Raw genomic sequence first — 20,205 nt, 5'->3', positions numbered from 1 at the left:
GTAATCCTGTGCATTCTCTGCGTCATCTTTGTATAATCTTATGAACTACCTTCATGGTTTACCATAAGCAAAACTGTTTTCGTTTTTTCTCTTATTACCCACTAATCTGACTCAATTGCATTATAAAATGGCTTATCTTAGGTTTATCAGAAGCGGATCCAGGATTTTGAAAAAGAGGGGGCCCGCGAGCCCCCAAACTAGACAAAATTTGTAGTGGAAGCGGTAAAAAGTCTGGATTAACCATAAATAAAGCTCCATAAAAGGGGGGCGCTCGGGCATCACCCCCCTAAATTCGCCCCTGTTTATACTATCCGATGGTTGTTTCCGAAGTCATATGAGTATTGACTCCAGGTTTGAAGATCCAAATGGATTGAATCCAGTTTTTATAGTCTTAAACGTTTTTCAATGAGCTAATTGCTACCAAATAAGATTAAATGAATAAAAAGTATAAACTAAGTCAGAACAGATTGTATGTTTGACGTTCAGTGGCAAAAATTTCATAAATATCAAGGACAAGAACAATTTAACACTGAATGCAATCGGTAAGTTCTGCAAATCAAGTCAACCTGGTTGAAGGTCAGAAAATATAAACTACCACCTGAAAAAAGGATATGTTGGAAAGGGCCATCTTGATTATTATTGTCGAGGGTAAAAAAATTAGGCAACCGTTTCGAAGAGTGGTGAAAAAAGTTGGTCACACACAATACAAGTATGTAGGTCCCTATAGCAAAAATTGCTAAAATAATATGTGGAACTTTCAACCATATTTACAAATCTCAACCTGTTTCAAAGACATGTTTCAAATGACTTTAACTACACTGGACATTAACGGAAAGTCATTAATTATCATCCAGAGCAATATGGTTGCTCATTTATACTAGTTTAAATATAAAGATTGGCGCAAATGATTTTTTTTTTATAATTTTTGCGAATTTATGTATGCAATCTAGAAAATGTATTTGGGCTGGCGAAACTTAATTCTAGCGCAACTGAACTATAAGCTTATGCACACGTAGAACGCCCACACGAGGCATCGGATTTAACGTCCCTGGTCCGACCGTAATTAAGTGGATGTGTTTTTATACATCACGTACAGCCAAACGGACGCCCTCTTTCTCGGGTTTCACCATTGAACGGGTAAAAGTCCAGGTGACCTTATTTCGATACAAAGCCTTTGGGTTCACAAATCATGTACATTATTATTTAGAGACCATCGGGCCTATACGATGTCCTGGACGTGAAAATAATGAAACATTTGTCATTGGACGTTATGCATCAAACCGATATATTATATTTACGTTAAAAACGATCCGTATGTCAACTCTTGTAATGTAAATTTCAAACCCTATCCAATATCCTTTGCATGATAATGGCATAAAATTCTCCTGGTTCAATAACTTCCAGATTTGGTGCATTGCTAACTTGTTTTTGTCCCGAGTATACATGAACTTTCGGAACATTTATGAACCATTAAGCATTCAGTGGAAATTCTGCTAAATATGTCTGCATGATACAGTTATAGATAAAAGGAAATGTAAACACTGTCATGTCTTTCAAATTATGTATGGAAGATACAATTAGAAGTTTTAGAAATTATGTAAGACCAGGGTGACAGCAACAATTATAGATAAAAGGAAATGTAAACACTGTCGTGTCATTCAACTTATGTATGGACGATACGATAAGAAGTTTTACGACAATTATGTAAGACCAGGGTGACAGCAACAATTATGGATAAAAGGAAATGTAAACACTGTCGCGTCCTTCAAATTATGTATGGGCGATACGATAAGTTTTACGACAATTATGTAAGACCAGGGTGACAGCAACAATTATAGATAAAAGGAAATGTAAACACTGTCGCGTCCTTCAAATTATGTATGGGCGATACGATAAGTTTTACGACAATTATGTAACACCAGGGTGACAGCAACAATTATAGATAAAAGGAAATGTAAACACTGTCGCGTCATTCAAATTATGTATGGGCGATACGATAAGAAGTTTTACGACAATTATGTTACACCAGGGTGACAGCAACAATTATAGATAAAAGGAAATGTAAACACTGTCGCGTCATTCAAATTATGTATGGGCGATACGATAAGTTTTACGACAATTATGTAACACCAGGGTGACAGCAACAATTATAGAAAAAAGGAAATGTAAACACTGTCGCGTCATTCAAATTATGTATGGGCGATACGATAAGAAGTATCACGACAATTATGTATCACCAGGGTGACAGCAACAGTTATAGATAAACGGAAATGTAAACACTGTCGCGTCCTTCAAATTATGTATGGGCGATACGATAAGAAGTTTTACGACAATTATGTAACACCAGGGTGACAGCAACAATTATAGATAAAAGGAAATGTAAACACTGTCGCGTCCTTCAAATTATGTATGGGCGATACGATAAGAAGTTTTACGACAATTATGAAACACCAGGGTGACAGCAACAATTATAGATAAAAGGAAATGTAAACACTGTCGCGTCCTTCAAATTATGTATGGGCGATACGATAAGAAGTTTTACGACAATTATGAAACACCAGGGTGACAGCAACAATTATAGATAAAAGGAAATGTAAACACTGTCGCGTCCTTCAAATTATGTATGGGCGATACGATAAGAAGTTTTACGACAATTATGTAAGACCGTGGTGACAGCAACTTATGTATGGACGATACGATAAAAAGTTTTACGACAATTATGTAAGACCAAGGTGCCAGCAACAATTATAGATAAAAGGAAATGTAAACACTGCATGTCCTTCAACTTATGTATGGATAAGAAGTTTTACGACAATTATGTAAGACCAGGGTGACAGCAACAATTATAGATAACAGGAAATGTAGACACTGCATGTCCTTCAACTTATGTATGGATAAGAAGTTTTACGACAATTATGTAAGACCAGGGTGACAGCAGCAACTATAGAGAAAGGGAAATGTAAACAAGCAACAATTATAGATAAAAGGAAATGAAAACACTGTCGTGTCCTTCAAATTATGTATGAATTTTAGGGGCCAGCCGAAGCCTGCCTCCGGGTGCGGGATTTTCTCGCTGTGTTGAAGACCCATTGGTGGCCTTGGGATGTTTTCTGCTCATTGGTCGGGTTGTTGTCTCTTTGACGCTTCCTCGTTTTCATTCTCAATTTTACGAAACGATAAGAAGTTTTACAACAATTATGTAAGACAAGGGTGACAGAAAAGACATATTGCATGAAATTTCAGAATACCTGTTTGTTCGATGCCACTATAAAATAGTTATTGTACATATAAATAACAATCAAAGAGGGACGAAAGATACCAGAGGGGCAGTCAAACTCATAGATCGAAAACAAACTGACAACGCCATGGCCAAAAATAAAAAGACAAACAGAAAAATAATAGTACAGATGACACAACATAGAAAACCAAAGACTATAAGCAACACGAACCCCACCAAAAACTGGGGGTGATCTAAGGTGCTCCGGAAGGGTAAGCAGATCCTGCTCCACATGTGGCACCCGTCGTGTTGCTTATGTTATTACAAATCCGGTAAAAAGTCTAATTCGGTAAGTCACATTCGTGAAAAGGGAGGGTATTGTAGTTACGACATAAGGAACATATCCGATATCATCTGTGAAACGGTTATTCCATAACGGTCAACCAACTCGTGATGGCGTCCGTAAAATTTACGAAGGGGTGATTTCAACTTCACCATTTGGAACTCTTGGTTTAATAGCTTCCTTGTGAGCAGCAATCCTCTATCAAGGGAATCATGATAGGAAACACAAGCCCGGGAATATCGTATCAATTGGGAGATATATACTCCGTATGCAGGCGCTGCTGGAATGTTGCTACATAGAAATGGAAAGATCACAATTGGGAAGCTGATATCATCTCTTTTGTCGTAAAGTTTTGTTTTTAACCGACCCTCATTGTCAATTTCTAGATGTAAGTCAAGATATGAGGCAGACTTAACTGTATCTGTAGTATCCTTTATCTCCAGTTCGATGGGATAGATTCGTTCAACATAGTCACCAAATTTTGTATTATTTAGTGAGAGAACATCATCTATATAGCGGAACGTAGAGTTAAAGGATATTGCTAACTTCTTATCTTTCTTCCTAAGAAGTTCCTGTATGAAGTCAGCTTCATAATAATAAAGAAACAAGTCGGCAAGAAGAGGGGCACAATTGGTTCCCATTGGAATTCCGACAGTTTGTTGAAAAACACGTCCTCCAAACGTAACAAATATGTTGTCAATCAAGAAATCAAGCATCTTGATAATGTCAGTTTCAGAGAATTTTTTGTTTGAATCAGAGTGATTCTTTACAAAGTAGGATTTATCCCTCCCCAAGACAAGATACTTGTATCTACGTTCGCCATTCTAAACAGGAAACTGAAAATATAAGTAAATACATGCCATTCGTTTGTTTTCTCCCTAAACAAATGACCAATGAGTTGAATTATACTTTTATGTAACAATTCCGTTTACTTTTCATCTGTCGTGCACGTGTTGCATGTGTTGCATAATGTTTTTGATTCTTGTTTGGTGGTTTGAACATCATAGGTGTATCATTAGATGAAAGGTTTGTCTAAAGAAGATTAAAGAGCAATCAAAAACATTATCTTTTAAATCTTTCAGACCCTCCATGTTGAATTAAGACATCTATATAAAAATTTACTTCAAATTGTTAATACATAATTATGGAAATTAGTAAATTCACCTCCTTAAATCTTCTTTTTAATCAAAATAGATGTTTTATTTCAAGCATTAAAGTATGTGCAATTGAAATTTCTTACATAAATAAAACGACGAATATTTCTCCTCACTAAATTCTAATTTGCTGTGTTAATCAAATGTTTTACGGTCATTGAAGGAATGCACATTAAATAATATATTTTGAAAAGACTGTGATTGATTGATTGGTGTTTGCTTTACGCTGCCTCAGCACAAAAAGGCTATATCGCGACGAGATAAATTTAGAAATAGTTCCAACTCCTTCAGCAAAAGTTGATCTTATATGGTTGTGACTGTCTTTTTTATGTTTTTTTTTTGTCAAATAGCTCAACTGTTTCGGGTCTTAACCATTCTTGGCTTTCAAATATTCGGCCTTGATCGTTCCTGATGTAGGTTAATGCAAAAAAAGCGCTTCGGACGCATGAAATTAATAAAATGTTGTTTTCATTTTTTACAGTGCACCAAAAGGTAAATTTCTGTAGACTAAGAAAAATGGCCGTGTAACAGACCTGTAATCATTTGCCAACCAAACGTACAGAATTGTCATTAAGTAAGAAGTATTATTTCTACTCAGACCAAACGTTATAATTTGTCTGCCACCGAGATTTATATGTTGTAGTTTAATGAAGCCTTTGAGACAGAGAAAGACGTTATCCCCTGACACAACCTTCTCTGTTTCAATCAGACATAAGCCTTAGATATCCGTACAACTACGGTATCCTAATAATACTATAATTATCCCCAGGAAACAAACACGTATGACATTGCATTGTCTATTTGAATGAAATTATTTATATTGTTCTAGCACCGTAGCACATATGTAGGATGTTCAAAAATGACTAACGTATACTTAGGGATTATCCATGATCCGATTGCATATCATGCATATTGTATTATCAAAACCCGGGAGTCATGTCCTGTGAGAATCCCTTAGTCGATTTTGAGAACACATAATTCTTATTTATTTATCTATATACCATAACGTATGTATCACGTGTTTCAACATGTTAGCACCATAAAATAATCGTCGATCATTTGTTTTTCACAAATAAGAAAATGTTGATGAAAATTAATTTGCTGAATTGTTTTATACGCTATAAGATTAAGAGTTCTATAATACAACCTATCATATTGCTTCGTATTTTTTTTATCATTTTAATTTGCATCTTCTAGTCGATATGCTGATTAATTGATTGATTAAACATGCAGCACATGTAGGGTTATCACAGAATAGAAGTTCCTTCATAATATAAGTTCCAAATGGAAACAATATTCTGGAATATTATTTCCACTGGAATAAATATTACAGTAAATGTTCCTAACGGAATAAATGGTATAGAATATTTGTTCCAACAGGAACAGATATTATGACATTGTTTATAACAAAGTTTCCAGAGGAACTTCTGTTAGGTGGAACAAATATACGTTGACAGGTTTATCGATTTACAATGTTAACTATTTTCACTTATTTTGTATATATTTTTTTCAATTGCGATATAAAAAGGAAAAACAAAATGTGCATCAGTGTAATATTAGTGTCGACGGAAGCAAGTAATATTAGTGTCGACGGAAGCAAGATCTAACTTATCTAAAAACCTTGAAGACATGCGCTGTCTCAAGTATAATTCAACGTAATAAAAAATATCTCAATACCTGAAGGTTGAATGAATTATAGCGAAGTACAAGAATAACGAGTGGCAGATAATTTAGAAAGTGGAACACCAGTCCTTCGGCGAGATGTAAATCACGTGATATAATTAAAATCACTTTTTCCCCTATGATATACTTATTATTTATTGCATGTTTGATATATCACGACATCATTAAAAGATTACATAACACGTGCATACAAGATAATTTAAAACATAAAAGTCGTATGAATCTATACAGATACAATGAACAGCAGAATACATGTTCAGCAAAAACCTCATCAAATTTATCGATATAATTTTTTACTTTTTTGTACGCATGGGCACGTAGTATGCTGATAAATACAAAATTAATAAGATCTCCAGAGGCTTAAAATCAAATGCAAAAACCAGCCAATATCATAGAAGGTAAAAATCAACTGAAAGACAGTTATATCCTAATGACGAAGAGGCCTAACTTAACTGAACCAAATCTCTCTATCATATGTCAGCAGCGCAAATATTTCAGAAGAAACTAGAATCTTCCTTCAATGAGAAAACAAAACTGCGTAATAAAAAAGAAATCTCACCCATCAAAATCAGAGTAGCCACTTAGTATACAATGTCATCTTTGAAAATTATTATTATTACACAATCTGCAACTTAATATATATTAACAATATTAAAAGTCGTCCAATTTACTCGGCAGAGGAAAATTCAATGTTGTAAATCATGCGTTTGATCCACATGTCACGGATATTTTGGGCGAATAGAATATGTTTAAAGATGCCATTTGTCTTTCTTCACGCTCGCTATTTCACGTGGTTGGTCTATTGTATATAGCAAACGTTCATAGTTGTAAATAGATATAAGAAGATTTGGTATGAGTGCCAATGAGACAACTCTCCATCCAAGTCAAAATTTATAAAAGTAAACCATAATAGGTCACAGTACGGTCTTCAACACGGAGCCTTGGCTCACACCGAACAGTAAGCTATAAAGGGCCCCAAAATATTACTAGTGTAAAACCATTCAAACGGGAAAACCAACGGTCTAATCTACATAAAAAACGAGAAACGAGAAACACTTATGAACCACATCAACAAACGACAACTACTGAACATCAGATTCCTGACTTAGGACAGGTGCAAACAAATGCAGCCGGTTTAAACGTTTTAATGGTACCAAACCTTCACCCTTTTTCTGAAACAATAGTGTAACATCACAACATAGAAAGACACACTATAAAATATCAACTGAAATAGCTTAACTCAATCAAAGGACATATTAACACCATTGAACATACACTGAACAAATAAATTTGACCTATGACACAATGTAAATACAAAATTAATGTAACCCTTGAAAGTCAATTAAAAAAAAAACTATTAGAGTCTTTGATTCATTCGGAGCCACACATTATTATTGTATACTTGGAGTATTGCTATAACTTTGCTCGCTGATAAACCTGTACCTATCTTTGTTAAAGATCAGTTTTGAGCTCTAGCTGTCTTGTGTTTGTGTTGTTATAGATTGACGAACAGCCAAATCTCCTTTTTCATTCCTCTTCATTGTATTCGACATTATTTGTATTGATGTTATATTTAAGATAATGTTTTGTATACTTTTTTTCGTTGGAACATCTTTGTATCGTTATTTTCTTCTTTTTTTCTCTCTCCCTTTATATATAAATAAAATCGTAAAGTTAAACAAATGAATGAAATTAAATGCCCGCTTATTTATCTTAATGAATAAGAACGCTCTTATTAAAAGAATTAATCAATTTGTTGACACTTATTGAATATTCAAAGATCTGAAGAGCTACTGTTTATTACATCTTGAGATTTTAACATTTCATTTTTACTGTGCAAACTTGATCCTTTGGGGGCACAATTCATCAAATCTGTCTACAAAGCTAGTGTCCTTGAATTTGAAAGAAGAACTCATCCAATCATGCGCAAAACAACACTTTATAGAATTGGTGCGTCGGAAGCCAGAATAGTTATAGCCAAACCTTTACAAATTAACAAATCACATTACAAACAGCAGAAATTTAATCTTACAGCGAATGAAGTATTCAAGTTTGATGAACACTTTTTTTTCTAAAAAATAATTTGTTCATGAGAAATTTTGAAACGTTTAATGACCTCACTGTACATGTCAGTTTCCTTGGGGACTGTCAGAATGAAGAATACCTGTCAAATAACCTTCTAAGTAGTGCAATTCTCTGACAAACTAGAGAGGATAATAATAAACTAACCCAATGGAGTCCATAGGCAGCTGAGCTTAACAGATTTTATTCAAGAGTAATATCCATCCAAAAGCGGAGTGAATCTTTGTTAAGGTGATATAAATAGGAAAAGAAAGGCGAAAGATACCAAAGGGACATTCAAACTCATAAGTAGAAAATAAACTGACAACGCCATGGCTAAGAAAGGAAAAAGACCAACAGACAAACAACAGAACAAAAAACACATAGAAAACAAAAGATTGAGCAACACGAACCACACCAAAAACTGGGGATGATCTCAGATGCTCCGGAAGGGTAAGCAGATCCTGCTCCACAAGTGGCACCCGTCGTGTTGCTCATGTTAGTACAAACCCGGTAATAAGTCAAATTCGGGGAAAAGGGGACGGGATTGTAGTTTCGACAATTGGAACATATCCGCTGTCATCTGTGAAACGGATATTCCATAACGGTCAACCAACTCGTGATGGCGTCCGTAAAATTAAGGAAACGTTCAGCCGTTAGGGGAGTACAAACAGGAAACGTTCAGGTTGGAACTTGAAATGGTCCACTGTAGTTATTTTCATACAAAAAAACAAAAACAATCCACGGTAAAAATGCGTTTCATACATCTCCTGTTTTAATCGTACAATGTGTAAGAAAAAAAGAAGGGTTTGGTTTAGCTAATGCAGGACACTTTCAAATGTGATCAATGTCATATTTTCGCTACATATCTTTTGCCAAATGGAAGCTAGGTTTAACTTGCCACTAATACACGGTAAATATCTTCCTCTATCTAATATCGCTTTGTCAAATCCGTCTTTCGTTATTTACATGTATCTGTTAACCAACCGATTCTATTGGAAAAATGAAGTCTGGGTTGAAACAAAGATTCATTACTTGGGTATTTACAAAGTAAGTAATAATTTCTGTTGGTGTCTTAAAAGCATGTGTGACATTGCATGTACATGTGTAACTGCGTATAACTGACAAAAAAGTGGCTGATTCGAATTTAATGGACTACAATTTTTTCGCCAATCAGCGTTAACTATATGGGTTCACGAAATCTTCGTGAGACATTTCGATAAACGGGATCATATAAAGATCTAAGGTTTTAATCAAACTGCACCAAGGGTAAACAAGATAAGATAAATCAATGCAACCAGCGTAACCTTTTTGTATGTTGTGGTAGATTTGGTTTTACAGTTAGAATCAAAATGACTAAAAGTTCAATTAGACTAGAAGTTACCATAAACTGTAACCATCGGGGTCAGCAGTTAGTAAGTGACCAGAAAAAGGAAACCGAAAACTGGCATTAATAACGCCATATATAAAAAAAAATACTAAATGTGTTTCTACGTGATTTCTGTATATGTAATCAAACCGTTACTTGTCCGCAAGTAAAATGAATTAGATAAATAAGTTATCTTTGAATAATAATAATAATAATAATAATAATAATAATAATAATAATAATAATCATAACATATTAAGTTATGATTTATTATCTTATAGTCCTCTAATTCACATAAACAGTAAAAATAGGGGCAAAAGATACCAAAGGGACATTCAGTCTCAGGTGCTCCGGAAGGATTGGCAGATCCTTCTCCACATGCGACACCTGTAGACAGTATTTTTAGGTTTTACAATTTGAGTTTTAACATTAGAAATCAGAATTAAACCTTTCGAATGACTTCTCAGAAAGCACTTTAAATATTCAATGTATGCAACACTATTCCGTAGCTTACTAAATCTACTGGGCTAGATCAATGTTGAATGGCATATCATTAATGTCTATCAAACTGCAGCTTGCGTAAAAGACAATTTTATACAAAGTATTCATGAAGCTAATTACCATTACAGCCCATTCTACTATTTTCGATAATGTACACGAAACATTTAATGGTTTAGAACTATATAAATTAAAATTACCCTCACTTTAAAGAGTCGTACCAATCTTAATAAAAAGTATCTGATATAGAAATAAGGTGGAGATGTGGCATGGTTGTCAATGCAACAACTATCCGTAGACCAAATGAACAAAGATGGGGACAAATATAGGTCGCTGTACAGCCTTCAACAATGGGCAATAAGCTATAACAAACCCTGTGTGACAAATACGAAACAATTGAAAAGAATAAACCAACGGCCCGATTTATTATACAACAATGATAAAAAAACAAAAACAAGAATAGAAGACACCGGCCATCAACAACCACTGAATTACAGGTTCCTGGCTTGGCTCCGAATGCGATGTTGTAAGATCTTATTGAACTGAAAACTAAAATGAAATACTAGACAGTTTCCGTTTTGAAATATCCGAAATACTCCCTTTCTAATACTTGCATTAATGCATTTATACATCAGAACAATCAGCGAATTATTTCGAAACAAACCATCTCACTCTTTGTTTTTATTTTCATTACTTTTTGAAATGATCAATTCACTGATATCAAATTACGATTCAAAATGTAATGTTGTAACAAGGATTATTTACACAATTGTTTCAAATGACGTGCAAGTTTTTTTCCTAAAAGTAAAAAGAATAAGATTTATTTAAAATTGATTTTAATAATAAAAATAAATAACGTTCAAGACTTTATTGTATATCTTAATTTGAAATATTCCCGATTACAACCGCCAACTTGCCGCGCCACCGCTAAAAGCGTAAAAAAAGCTTTATGATAACAAATTCTCCCGACTAAACGGAGGAATATATGTGAAAAACATTGATTTCACTGATGGTTGTGGTACAGTGTCGTATTCTAGAATTTACCAATTTGCTATACAGATAAAAGTGTACAGATATTATTTCCTAGTATCCTGCTACTATCATTCAATAATACGTATATTGTTTAGTACTCGGTGAAATAACTCCTGGATTACCCTATACGATTTTATAGATTTTGTTCTCCCTATGTGATGAACGAAACAATCGTGGTCAACAGCATATTACCAACACGTAAGGCAATTGAAAATAAGGCATGTGTTTAAATTATTTGTCTTCCTAGAATCAATGCAATTACTGAACATAATAACTACTCTTAAATACATAATTTTAGCCCGAACAACACGGACAATTAACATGCGTTATGCTCATTGGTCACTTGCATATTTTCCATTTGAACAATATGACAGTAAGAACCCTTAAATCCCATACAAAGAAGCAGCATCAACAGAAAAATAACCACAAAGGCGAAACAACAGAGTAAAATAGCCCCACCTCAGAAGTTCTGATACCCTCAGAAACAACATAAAAAAACCAACAGGAAAACACAAGAATCAATTTGACGCATGCTCTCATCGAGACTCTTCGTAAACAAAAACTATACAATCATTCCAAAATGTTCGGTAAAAATTTTTAAAAACCAAAACATCAACTAGGAGACTACAAAAAGGTCAAATAATGGCAGACAACATAGTCTTCCTTTACAATATCAGAATAGTGAAACTCATGAACGTACAATGATACGAGAAGACATTGCAAACCTCAACATGTAACAGATACTGAGTTATTGGAAGAATTATTCAACTTAATTGTAGAGTAGAAGAATCGCGATATGAAATTTTTTTTTATTTAACCTTTTCAGATATGCACGCAACCATGATTTCTTTGGACAGTAGAAAAAAAAACTAATACATTTACTTTTTTTAAACGTAACTACTGTAAACCAACTAATTTTCGCGAGTGATTTATTTACACCTCTTTCGCGAGAAGAAAAAAACGTGAATATAAAAATCGCGAATATTTAAAACTTAAAATTTTCTTTACATTAATACATAAAGAACAAGAATGTGTCCATAGTACACGGATGCCCCACTCGCACTATTATTTTCTATGTTCAGTGGACCGTGAAATTGGGGTCAAAACTCTAATTTGGCATCAAAATTAGAAAGATCATATCATAGGGAACATGTGTACTAAGTTTCAAGTTGATTGGACTTCACTTCATCAAAAACTACATTGACCAAAAAATTTACCCTGAAGCGGGATAGACGGACGAACGGACGGACGGACGGACGGACGAACGAACGAACGAACGGACTCACAGACCCAAAACAACATGCCGCTCTACTATCGTAGGTGGGGCATAAAAATTAGAAAATTGCGAAAAATTAATCGACGCGATTCGACTAGAAAGAGCTAAACGCGAAATAAAATATCTGCTAAATATGTTTATATATACCAGTACTATGTTCTATTTGTCTATTTATATAGATTGTTAACACTTTACCTCTTAAGTACGAAAATGTTAAAGCTAAACACACGCCATTGTCGACAACATTGTAAACAATACTATATATCTTGTAATATCAAAAATGGATTGTGACCTCCCAAATCTTTACTTTATCATCAAATGTGCCCTTCCAATTTCGGTAAATATTTTTTTTAAATATAAGGTTATGCATAATTTCCTTTTAGCATGTTAATGTACATTTGTGTCAACAAAAATACTGGTAAGCTTAGTAAACAATCTGTCGATAAAGATCACGTATTGATGCTTGAAAGTGACTTGCGTTGCCCTTAAAAAGTCAGTGAGTAAGATAATATGACCCGATTTGAATCTTGTCAAACTATGATTATATAGTCAAATATGATTACAAAATAAAGTCAACATATACAGTTTTCTCAAGTTATTGATCAAGTAGTTCTTGATAAAGTACTTCCCATATTCAAAAGATAAAATATGAAAGAGAGATTTGCAAGACGAGAAAACGTTTTCATAATAAAGGGGTAGTACGGTTGTTTTCCCTTTTCATTTATTTCATAAGCAATTTTATTTCCTCAACTTTTTGTATCTTTGCTGAAATGCACGGTTTTATTATACTTATCGACGTAGCTGTCTGACATTTTCTCCCAGTCGCTAATATTACACTGAGACGGCACGATTTGGTATCAACTGGTTAAAACTTTAACTCTTCATTCTTTGGCTTCCTCCTGTATTTTTTCTCCTATACTGGTGTCATATGGTTAAGTGTTTTTTTTTTAAACTGATTTTTATTGTTCGTTTTTTCTGTATACTTTTTGTTTTACAATTTTGATTTCAAAAGGGGAAGGGTGGAGTGGGGATTAGAAAAAAAATATACTAGTAAACCTCTACATATTCATGTGTCAGTAAAACAAAACCAAAACAAACTAAGAGCCAGTGGTTATCTTTACTTGTGTATATTGTGTGCTGGTTCTATTTCATAATATAATAATAAGCAGGTCTTCGATTTCAAGAGGAAAAATAATTTGAATGTCACAGTATGATTTCATAGTTTTATTATTTTTCCTCACAAAACTTATAAACTGGATCAGAACTTAATGCAGCGTAATTTAATAAAGAAATATGAATAAAGATATTTACCTTGATACGCCGCATGTGATGCAGATATCACCAGATAAACCATAACCAAATCCAACATTGTTATTTTAAAAATGTTCAGTAGATGTAGATTTAAATCTTTTGATCTCTTAACCCATCGTTAAGTCCTTTGATTATCCTTCAATTAAATCTTCCTGCGGAAGTCAATATTGCCAAAATGTAATGTTACAGTGATGTGAAAATTACATGGCTCAACTCTTCTGAAATTGACACACTGCCTTTCGCATCTGGTCACCTCCAATATCACAACAGAGTGAACTAAGGTTATGTAGACTGAACGTTAGCTGAAGCCTCAGATGAGCCTGCTCGTCAAATCAGTTTCTTATAATGATTTTAACACCGTAAACTTTAACGTTTCTGATTGAATGAGAGTGGTTTTGTGAGATGGCGATCAGCAAGCTTTCTTAAACAGCAAATCAATACAAATACTCATAGTGTAAGACCTCTGTTTACACTTGTCAAGCTTGATTTAAAGAAAGAATTGCTAGATTCATATCCATCAAGCTTAGTTTATTCAATAAAAATTACATTCCTTTTAAAAATGTTAGTTAAATCTCAACTGCTCCTTTCACACAATGTACCGGCCACTTGAATATCACAATTAATTTTTCTTTATAAAGAAAAGTGATTTACTTTCTCAAGTGTGGACGGGTGAAATTTATAGCCATTTTCCAAACGGTCACATAAGTAAGACACATACTTAGTATATAAATACTTAACTTTGAAGACCCTGTCTTTGAAATTGACACAGTATATTCAGATTGTATATTAATTTATTTGTCTGTACCTTTGAACCTTTTCTGTGATCAAAGAGGGCACTTATATCTGCTTTTTGATTCAGTAGAAGAAAAGAGAACTTTGTGTATTAAATTGATCTGATTACGATTATCTACGACCTTAATATCTCATTTCATCAAACAATTATCTTGTTCTCTTTCAAGTCGAACATAGCTACATACAGTATATTGTTTTTGTCGGCTTATCTACATTAACTGTCTATTTTATGTTACTGTCATTTCTCGTTAAATATTGCTTATAACTATAAAAAACAGACAGAGAAAGCAAAACATAGGGTTAATGTCAGACAACCAGAACATCACAATGAAATTCGTCATTTTAGAAGCTGAAGAATTATGGGTAGTTTAATTGTTCGTTCCCCCAAAATGACTGAATAACGTCACGTCATTGGTCGAATTTCAATCATTTAGGTCATAAATAGCCAATCACAACGTTTTGGTGTACGTTTTTGAAAACTTTGCCCCTGCATTAGACTTTAACACGGCAAAAAAAAATAAATTACAAAGTCTCTATTCGATTGGTATTAAGTTGAGTTAATATTTAACGAACAAACTATCGTTTCGGATGTAGAGTTGGATAAAATATCATTTCGGAGCATACGAAATTTGTCCCCCTTTTAGAGCGGTCATTTGCTCGTAATATTGCGTTTCTACATACTGTTTCCAATTTTCTGGTTTTGCTTTTTTTTGTGTCTTTTAAATTCTTCATCAAATATGTTATTTTAAAAAACAGTCTTACCAGGCAATTATGATACATAATACGAAAAATATTACAGACATGATATAGAAAAAATAGGTTTGCGATTCTTGCGTAATGAGCATTAAAAGTCAATTTAAGTAGCTTTGTTCAAGCATGTGTGTTGGATTTTTGCCTTCACATTTAAATCAAACGGAATAAGTAGAGTATTTCTTTGTCTTCATATTCACTCTGTAACCAGTTTTACATAACAAAATTGAACTTAATCATGTTTCTTTTCCAAAATCCCGACTGTCAGGATTTCAAACGGTTGCTTTGGTCACCATTTTATATCGGGTAGCTGATAGACGGGTTGATATTGATTACCAAAATATTTATTGAATTTTTTTCTCATATTTTTTGTATTTTACAATGTTCAGAAATATATATTAATTTGCAATATTTACTATTGCATAATTTTTCACAACGACCCGACGACTTCCTAAAATTATCTTTTTATTCCTAATATAATTTTGACACTTTAATAAAATAAATCATTTTTTTAATCGATTGGATTTTGTTTTTGTAATATCCAGCGGCGGGCATAGCTTTCAAGCACATTTGTAATATCCTGCAGCGGCGGGCATAGCTTTCAAGCAGATTTGTAATATCCAGCGGCGGGAATAGCTTTCAAGCACATTTGTAATATCCAGCGGCGGGCATAGCTTTCAAGCACATTCAGGACGAGAACAGATAAAAAAATCAATCAGACAACTTCTGCAACTCGCGTCAACAAAATTAAAGGCTAGACATGTCAGACTGTCATTTGATGGAAATGTTGTTTTGAATAAGTTAAGAAATATGAAAAAGGCCCCCTAAGGACGACTTATTTCTTCCTTTCTCATCGTGTTTCTGCATATTTCCTTTTTTTTAAATTCACGTTTTTACATTATTCATAATTGGTGCTGAAAAGATGATTTTTTAATATATGTTTTTAGGACGTTCCAGACTTCTCTTTGTATATTTTCGGAAGAGGAACTTGTAAATATCTGCTTTGTCTCCAAATAAAAACTGATATTGATGCAGCCTAAATAGGAAAACGTTTTTTTTACATGTATTTCTATATACACTATTATGAATATGTATAGATTTTAAATGCAAATGTATTAAATTTTGTCTTTGGAAATTCAAAATTTACAATAACAACTGTTTTAATCAAAAACTAATTAAACAATAACAATCCCTGCAGTCTAGGTTGCGATCAAATAAAAAAGAATTTTGTGCTAACATTATGATAAAAATATTCTTACATGTAACCATTTTAATGCATGCATTTCTTTTCATTCACACAAGGATGTTTATAAAGATAACACTTGGTAAATTCTTACTAAATGCATAATAAACTAACGGGAGCTAAGCTTGTTATTTTGTGATCCAAATCACAGATCAAAGCTTATTTATTCAAGAAAGTGTTTCATACGCCCGTGAAAATAATAATACAACGAAATAGATAAAAGATACGTATGTAATCTATATCCTTGTAACAAGATTGTCTGTCAGTATATGAAAATGATCACAGCAGATAATTTGTCAACAAAAAATATAAATATTAGCGGTTAGGGATGAGTTGTACATATCACTTGTTACACTTTCGTATGCAGCTCACAAAATGCCATCATCGTAATGGATGTTAGCATGCAATATTTGTCTTAAATTACATTTTGATTTTATTTCAAACAAGCTACAGAATTTTATCTAAAAATCTCACCTTTATAAAGGAAACTATAGTATAATTTAGTTAAAAGAATTCAATTAGTATCTGTCAAAGAACTAACACTCGCATTCCTAACAGTGACACGAAATGTATGGTACAATGTATGAGTTAAAAGTACTAATGTTCAACAAAGCACGAACCTTTGTGGTGAAGGGTTAAAGGGCAAGTAAAATAAATTTCTATCCAGCTGGTTATTTTTGATAACTACATATTTCTACATAGGTGTCCACTTGATCGACAAACAAGAATTAGTTTCTGACAATTTCAAATGATAAATTTACGTTCATGCTGTGAATATTAATTTTGGTCAAATAAGGACTTGACTGAAAGAAAAAAATCAGTGCACAAAATGAAGTGGTAATTTAAAAAATTTGCCCCCAAAAAATCCACTTATTTGATTTCAAAAGTTCGGTTGATTAGGATGTTTAAATACGTAGCCACGTTCGTTCGGGGTGCAGACGTGTATAGAGACTGACTTGCTATCTTCACGTTAAAAAGATTTCGAGACAGCTTTTTCAGGGGTCTGCGGTTGACTTGTTGCTCAGCCAAATTTCTGCCCCTATCGCGCATACTTTCATCTATTTAAATCGCAGTCAAAAGTTACGTACTTCATTCGACCCGACCGTCTTTGCAGATTTATTGATTAAAGTTGTTTTCATCCAAAATTTGCATGAAGTATTTGTTACTGGACGTTAAGCAAGCAACATTCAATCAATTTCAATTTCAGTTCCGTGGAAACATACAAGGTGGTCATTTCATTACTTTGAAAGAGGAAATAATGACCATAAACAAACGTATAATGGAAAAGAAGAATGCATAATTAATTTTATTTACTTATTTAGTTGTGTTCATAATCATAACTTTCTGTCGCTGATAAAAATACCAAGAATACAAAATATCTACGGCCATTGATGTTTTTGTTGGAAGCAATGTTGAAATGTTGAAAGCACAATTACTTAACTACAAATGAAAAATATTCCATTCCATGCACATGTTTAATTTGTCATTGTATTATTTTCCTTACATTGCGTGTCACGACTGTTTATCCTTTGAATCCTCCTAAACTTATTGCTGAGATTAGTAAAAAAATTTAATTGCTCTTTAACTTACTCATGACAGGTCTTTAAAACGTTATTTGATACAACTGCTTTAAAACAATTTGAGGTTCCATTACTGTGGTCTGACTATTCTAATCACGCGTCTCTAATTATTCCATGCAACGTAACTTTTATGTTTATCAATAAGTGTGATTTTTTAGAGCTTTTGGTATAATTATATTATCTTTTTCGTGAATAAAGTATAATATTTAAAATATATTGCCATATCATTTCCTGAATGTATTAGGCACAGTTGTAACAAGTAGATTAATATACCAACCAAATCTTGGAAATGTACCAGGCGCTCTCGAGGGGAGTTTAGCGTTTCATAGAAAGATTTTCCATGCATTAGTTATAATTTCGTCCTGATTCCTGATAATTCATTCAACTAATATATAAACTACTTCTTTAATATGGAAAAGATAAGAAACACATTAGTTGAGGTCATCATAGTACCGTCTTCAACAATCGACAAGACTGTCTATATATATATAAATGAAATATACCAAGCCTATCTCGCCTGAGGCCGAGCTTAGAAAGTTGTTTAGGAATTTAAGGGACTACCAAAATCTGTTCTCAACACAAATTTGATAATGACAAAAACAAAATGCAATGGCGTGAAAGCTCTTTATAGATATATTTTTATATGTATAATGAAAAGGTATGTTTCGTATACAAACAAGTTTTTCCGTTGTCTATAGGAAAGGTTCTTTTATCTTATATAACACATGAAATTTCTATTTCTGCGGGAAGTCTTTGGCATGGAAACTTTGATGATATGAAACTGTTTGATACAATGATGTTACCTTTATTATTACTTGCGAAGAGATTTTAGGACCATGCAAAACTTATATAAGGTAACAGTGTAGTTTAGCTATGTTTAAATCTCATCAATTACAGGACCTACCGATTGTATTTATTGTTAATTGGTTCTCGTCCTGAACATGCATGAACTATTTGCTACTAGACGTTAAGCAACCAACAATCAATCAATCATCATTCAAATCTCAAAAATCCATGAAAACACAGATCAAGGTACTCTTTGGAATGCCGATTGTCTGTTTCAATATCAATCTACCAAACTCAACAAATATATGGTCGATCATTTTGATAATGTGTATTTGTTTTTGGAATCAGTACGGTTCTTCCAAAAGTAAGATTCTTTTAAAATGACATTAAACAAGAAAATTGTATTTGCGAATCCCATTTTTTTGTAGACAAAGGTTATATTTAATGACACCATTAACATATATAGAATCATTCCCTCTATACATGTTTTGTAAATCATATTTTAAGGCAAAAATGATATTCATTGTTTGATAGTAAGAACCTTCAGTGTGCTTAATATTTTTACTTTGAAGACGGATTTGTGTTTGCCTAATGCTATACATGGTAAATATGCCATGCTAATTCAGGACCAGAAATTACAATATGTAACCAGAATAATTCATTCCCTCCCCGTAATCGATCTCTCCTACTTGCTAGGACAATGATGCCATCGTAGATCAGCGGAATATAACGACTGAATTATTCGGGGTATACAATATGACGAATCTGCAAACTAAGTCGACAAGGTAAAAGGTCGGGAACCTTAACGGCCAAATGAAAAAGAAGGTAAGTATAAGAAAGTTCAAGATTTTTCTGAAACAAGCTACCTAAGGTAGCACTCCACAGTTAGAAAAAAACATTAAAATTGAACCACAAAATGTTTTATCATCTTCTATTCCTGGCTTTCTAATACATTAAGCCAACTGTTTGTGTTAAACATGTGCATATGTATGTAATCAGTATCTTCCATAGATTTGATTTTTAAAAGTTAAAATGGTGAAATATAATTCCTTTTTTGTGTATCCATGGCAACATTCTGCATTTATTTACCATAAAATATTGCAAAAAGGG

General features: G+C 33.3%; 1 protein-coding gene across 1 annotated transcript in view; it reads right to left on the bottom strand.

Moving 5' to 3' along the window:
• Positions 1-14,564, bottom strand: part of LOC127725600 (neuronal acetylcholine receptor subunit alpha-3-like) — a 46,417-nt gene extending 31,853 nt beyond the window's left edge. Inside the window, exon 1 of the mRNA XM_052232686.1 lies at positions 13,945-14,564. Within this exon, the coding sequence (XP_052088646.1) occupies positions 13,945-14,002 (58 nt within the window). The 5' untranslated portion in view covers positions 14,003-14,564. The remainder of the gene's footprint in view (positions 1-13,944) is intronic.
• Between the last annotated feature and the right edge of the window lie 5,641 nt (positions 14,565-20,205).

The sequence above is a fragment of the Mytilus californianus genome, unplaced genomic scaffold, assembly GCF_021869535.1.
Source record: "Mytilus californianus isolate M0D057914Y unplaced genomic scaffold, xbMytCali1.0.p SCAF_15, whole genome shotgun sequence".
NCBI lineage: Eukaryota > Metazoa > Mollusca > Bivalvia > Mytilida > Mytilidae > Mytilus > Mytilus californianus.
This window is presented reverse-complemented; position numbering and strand designations above follow the sequence as displayed.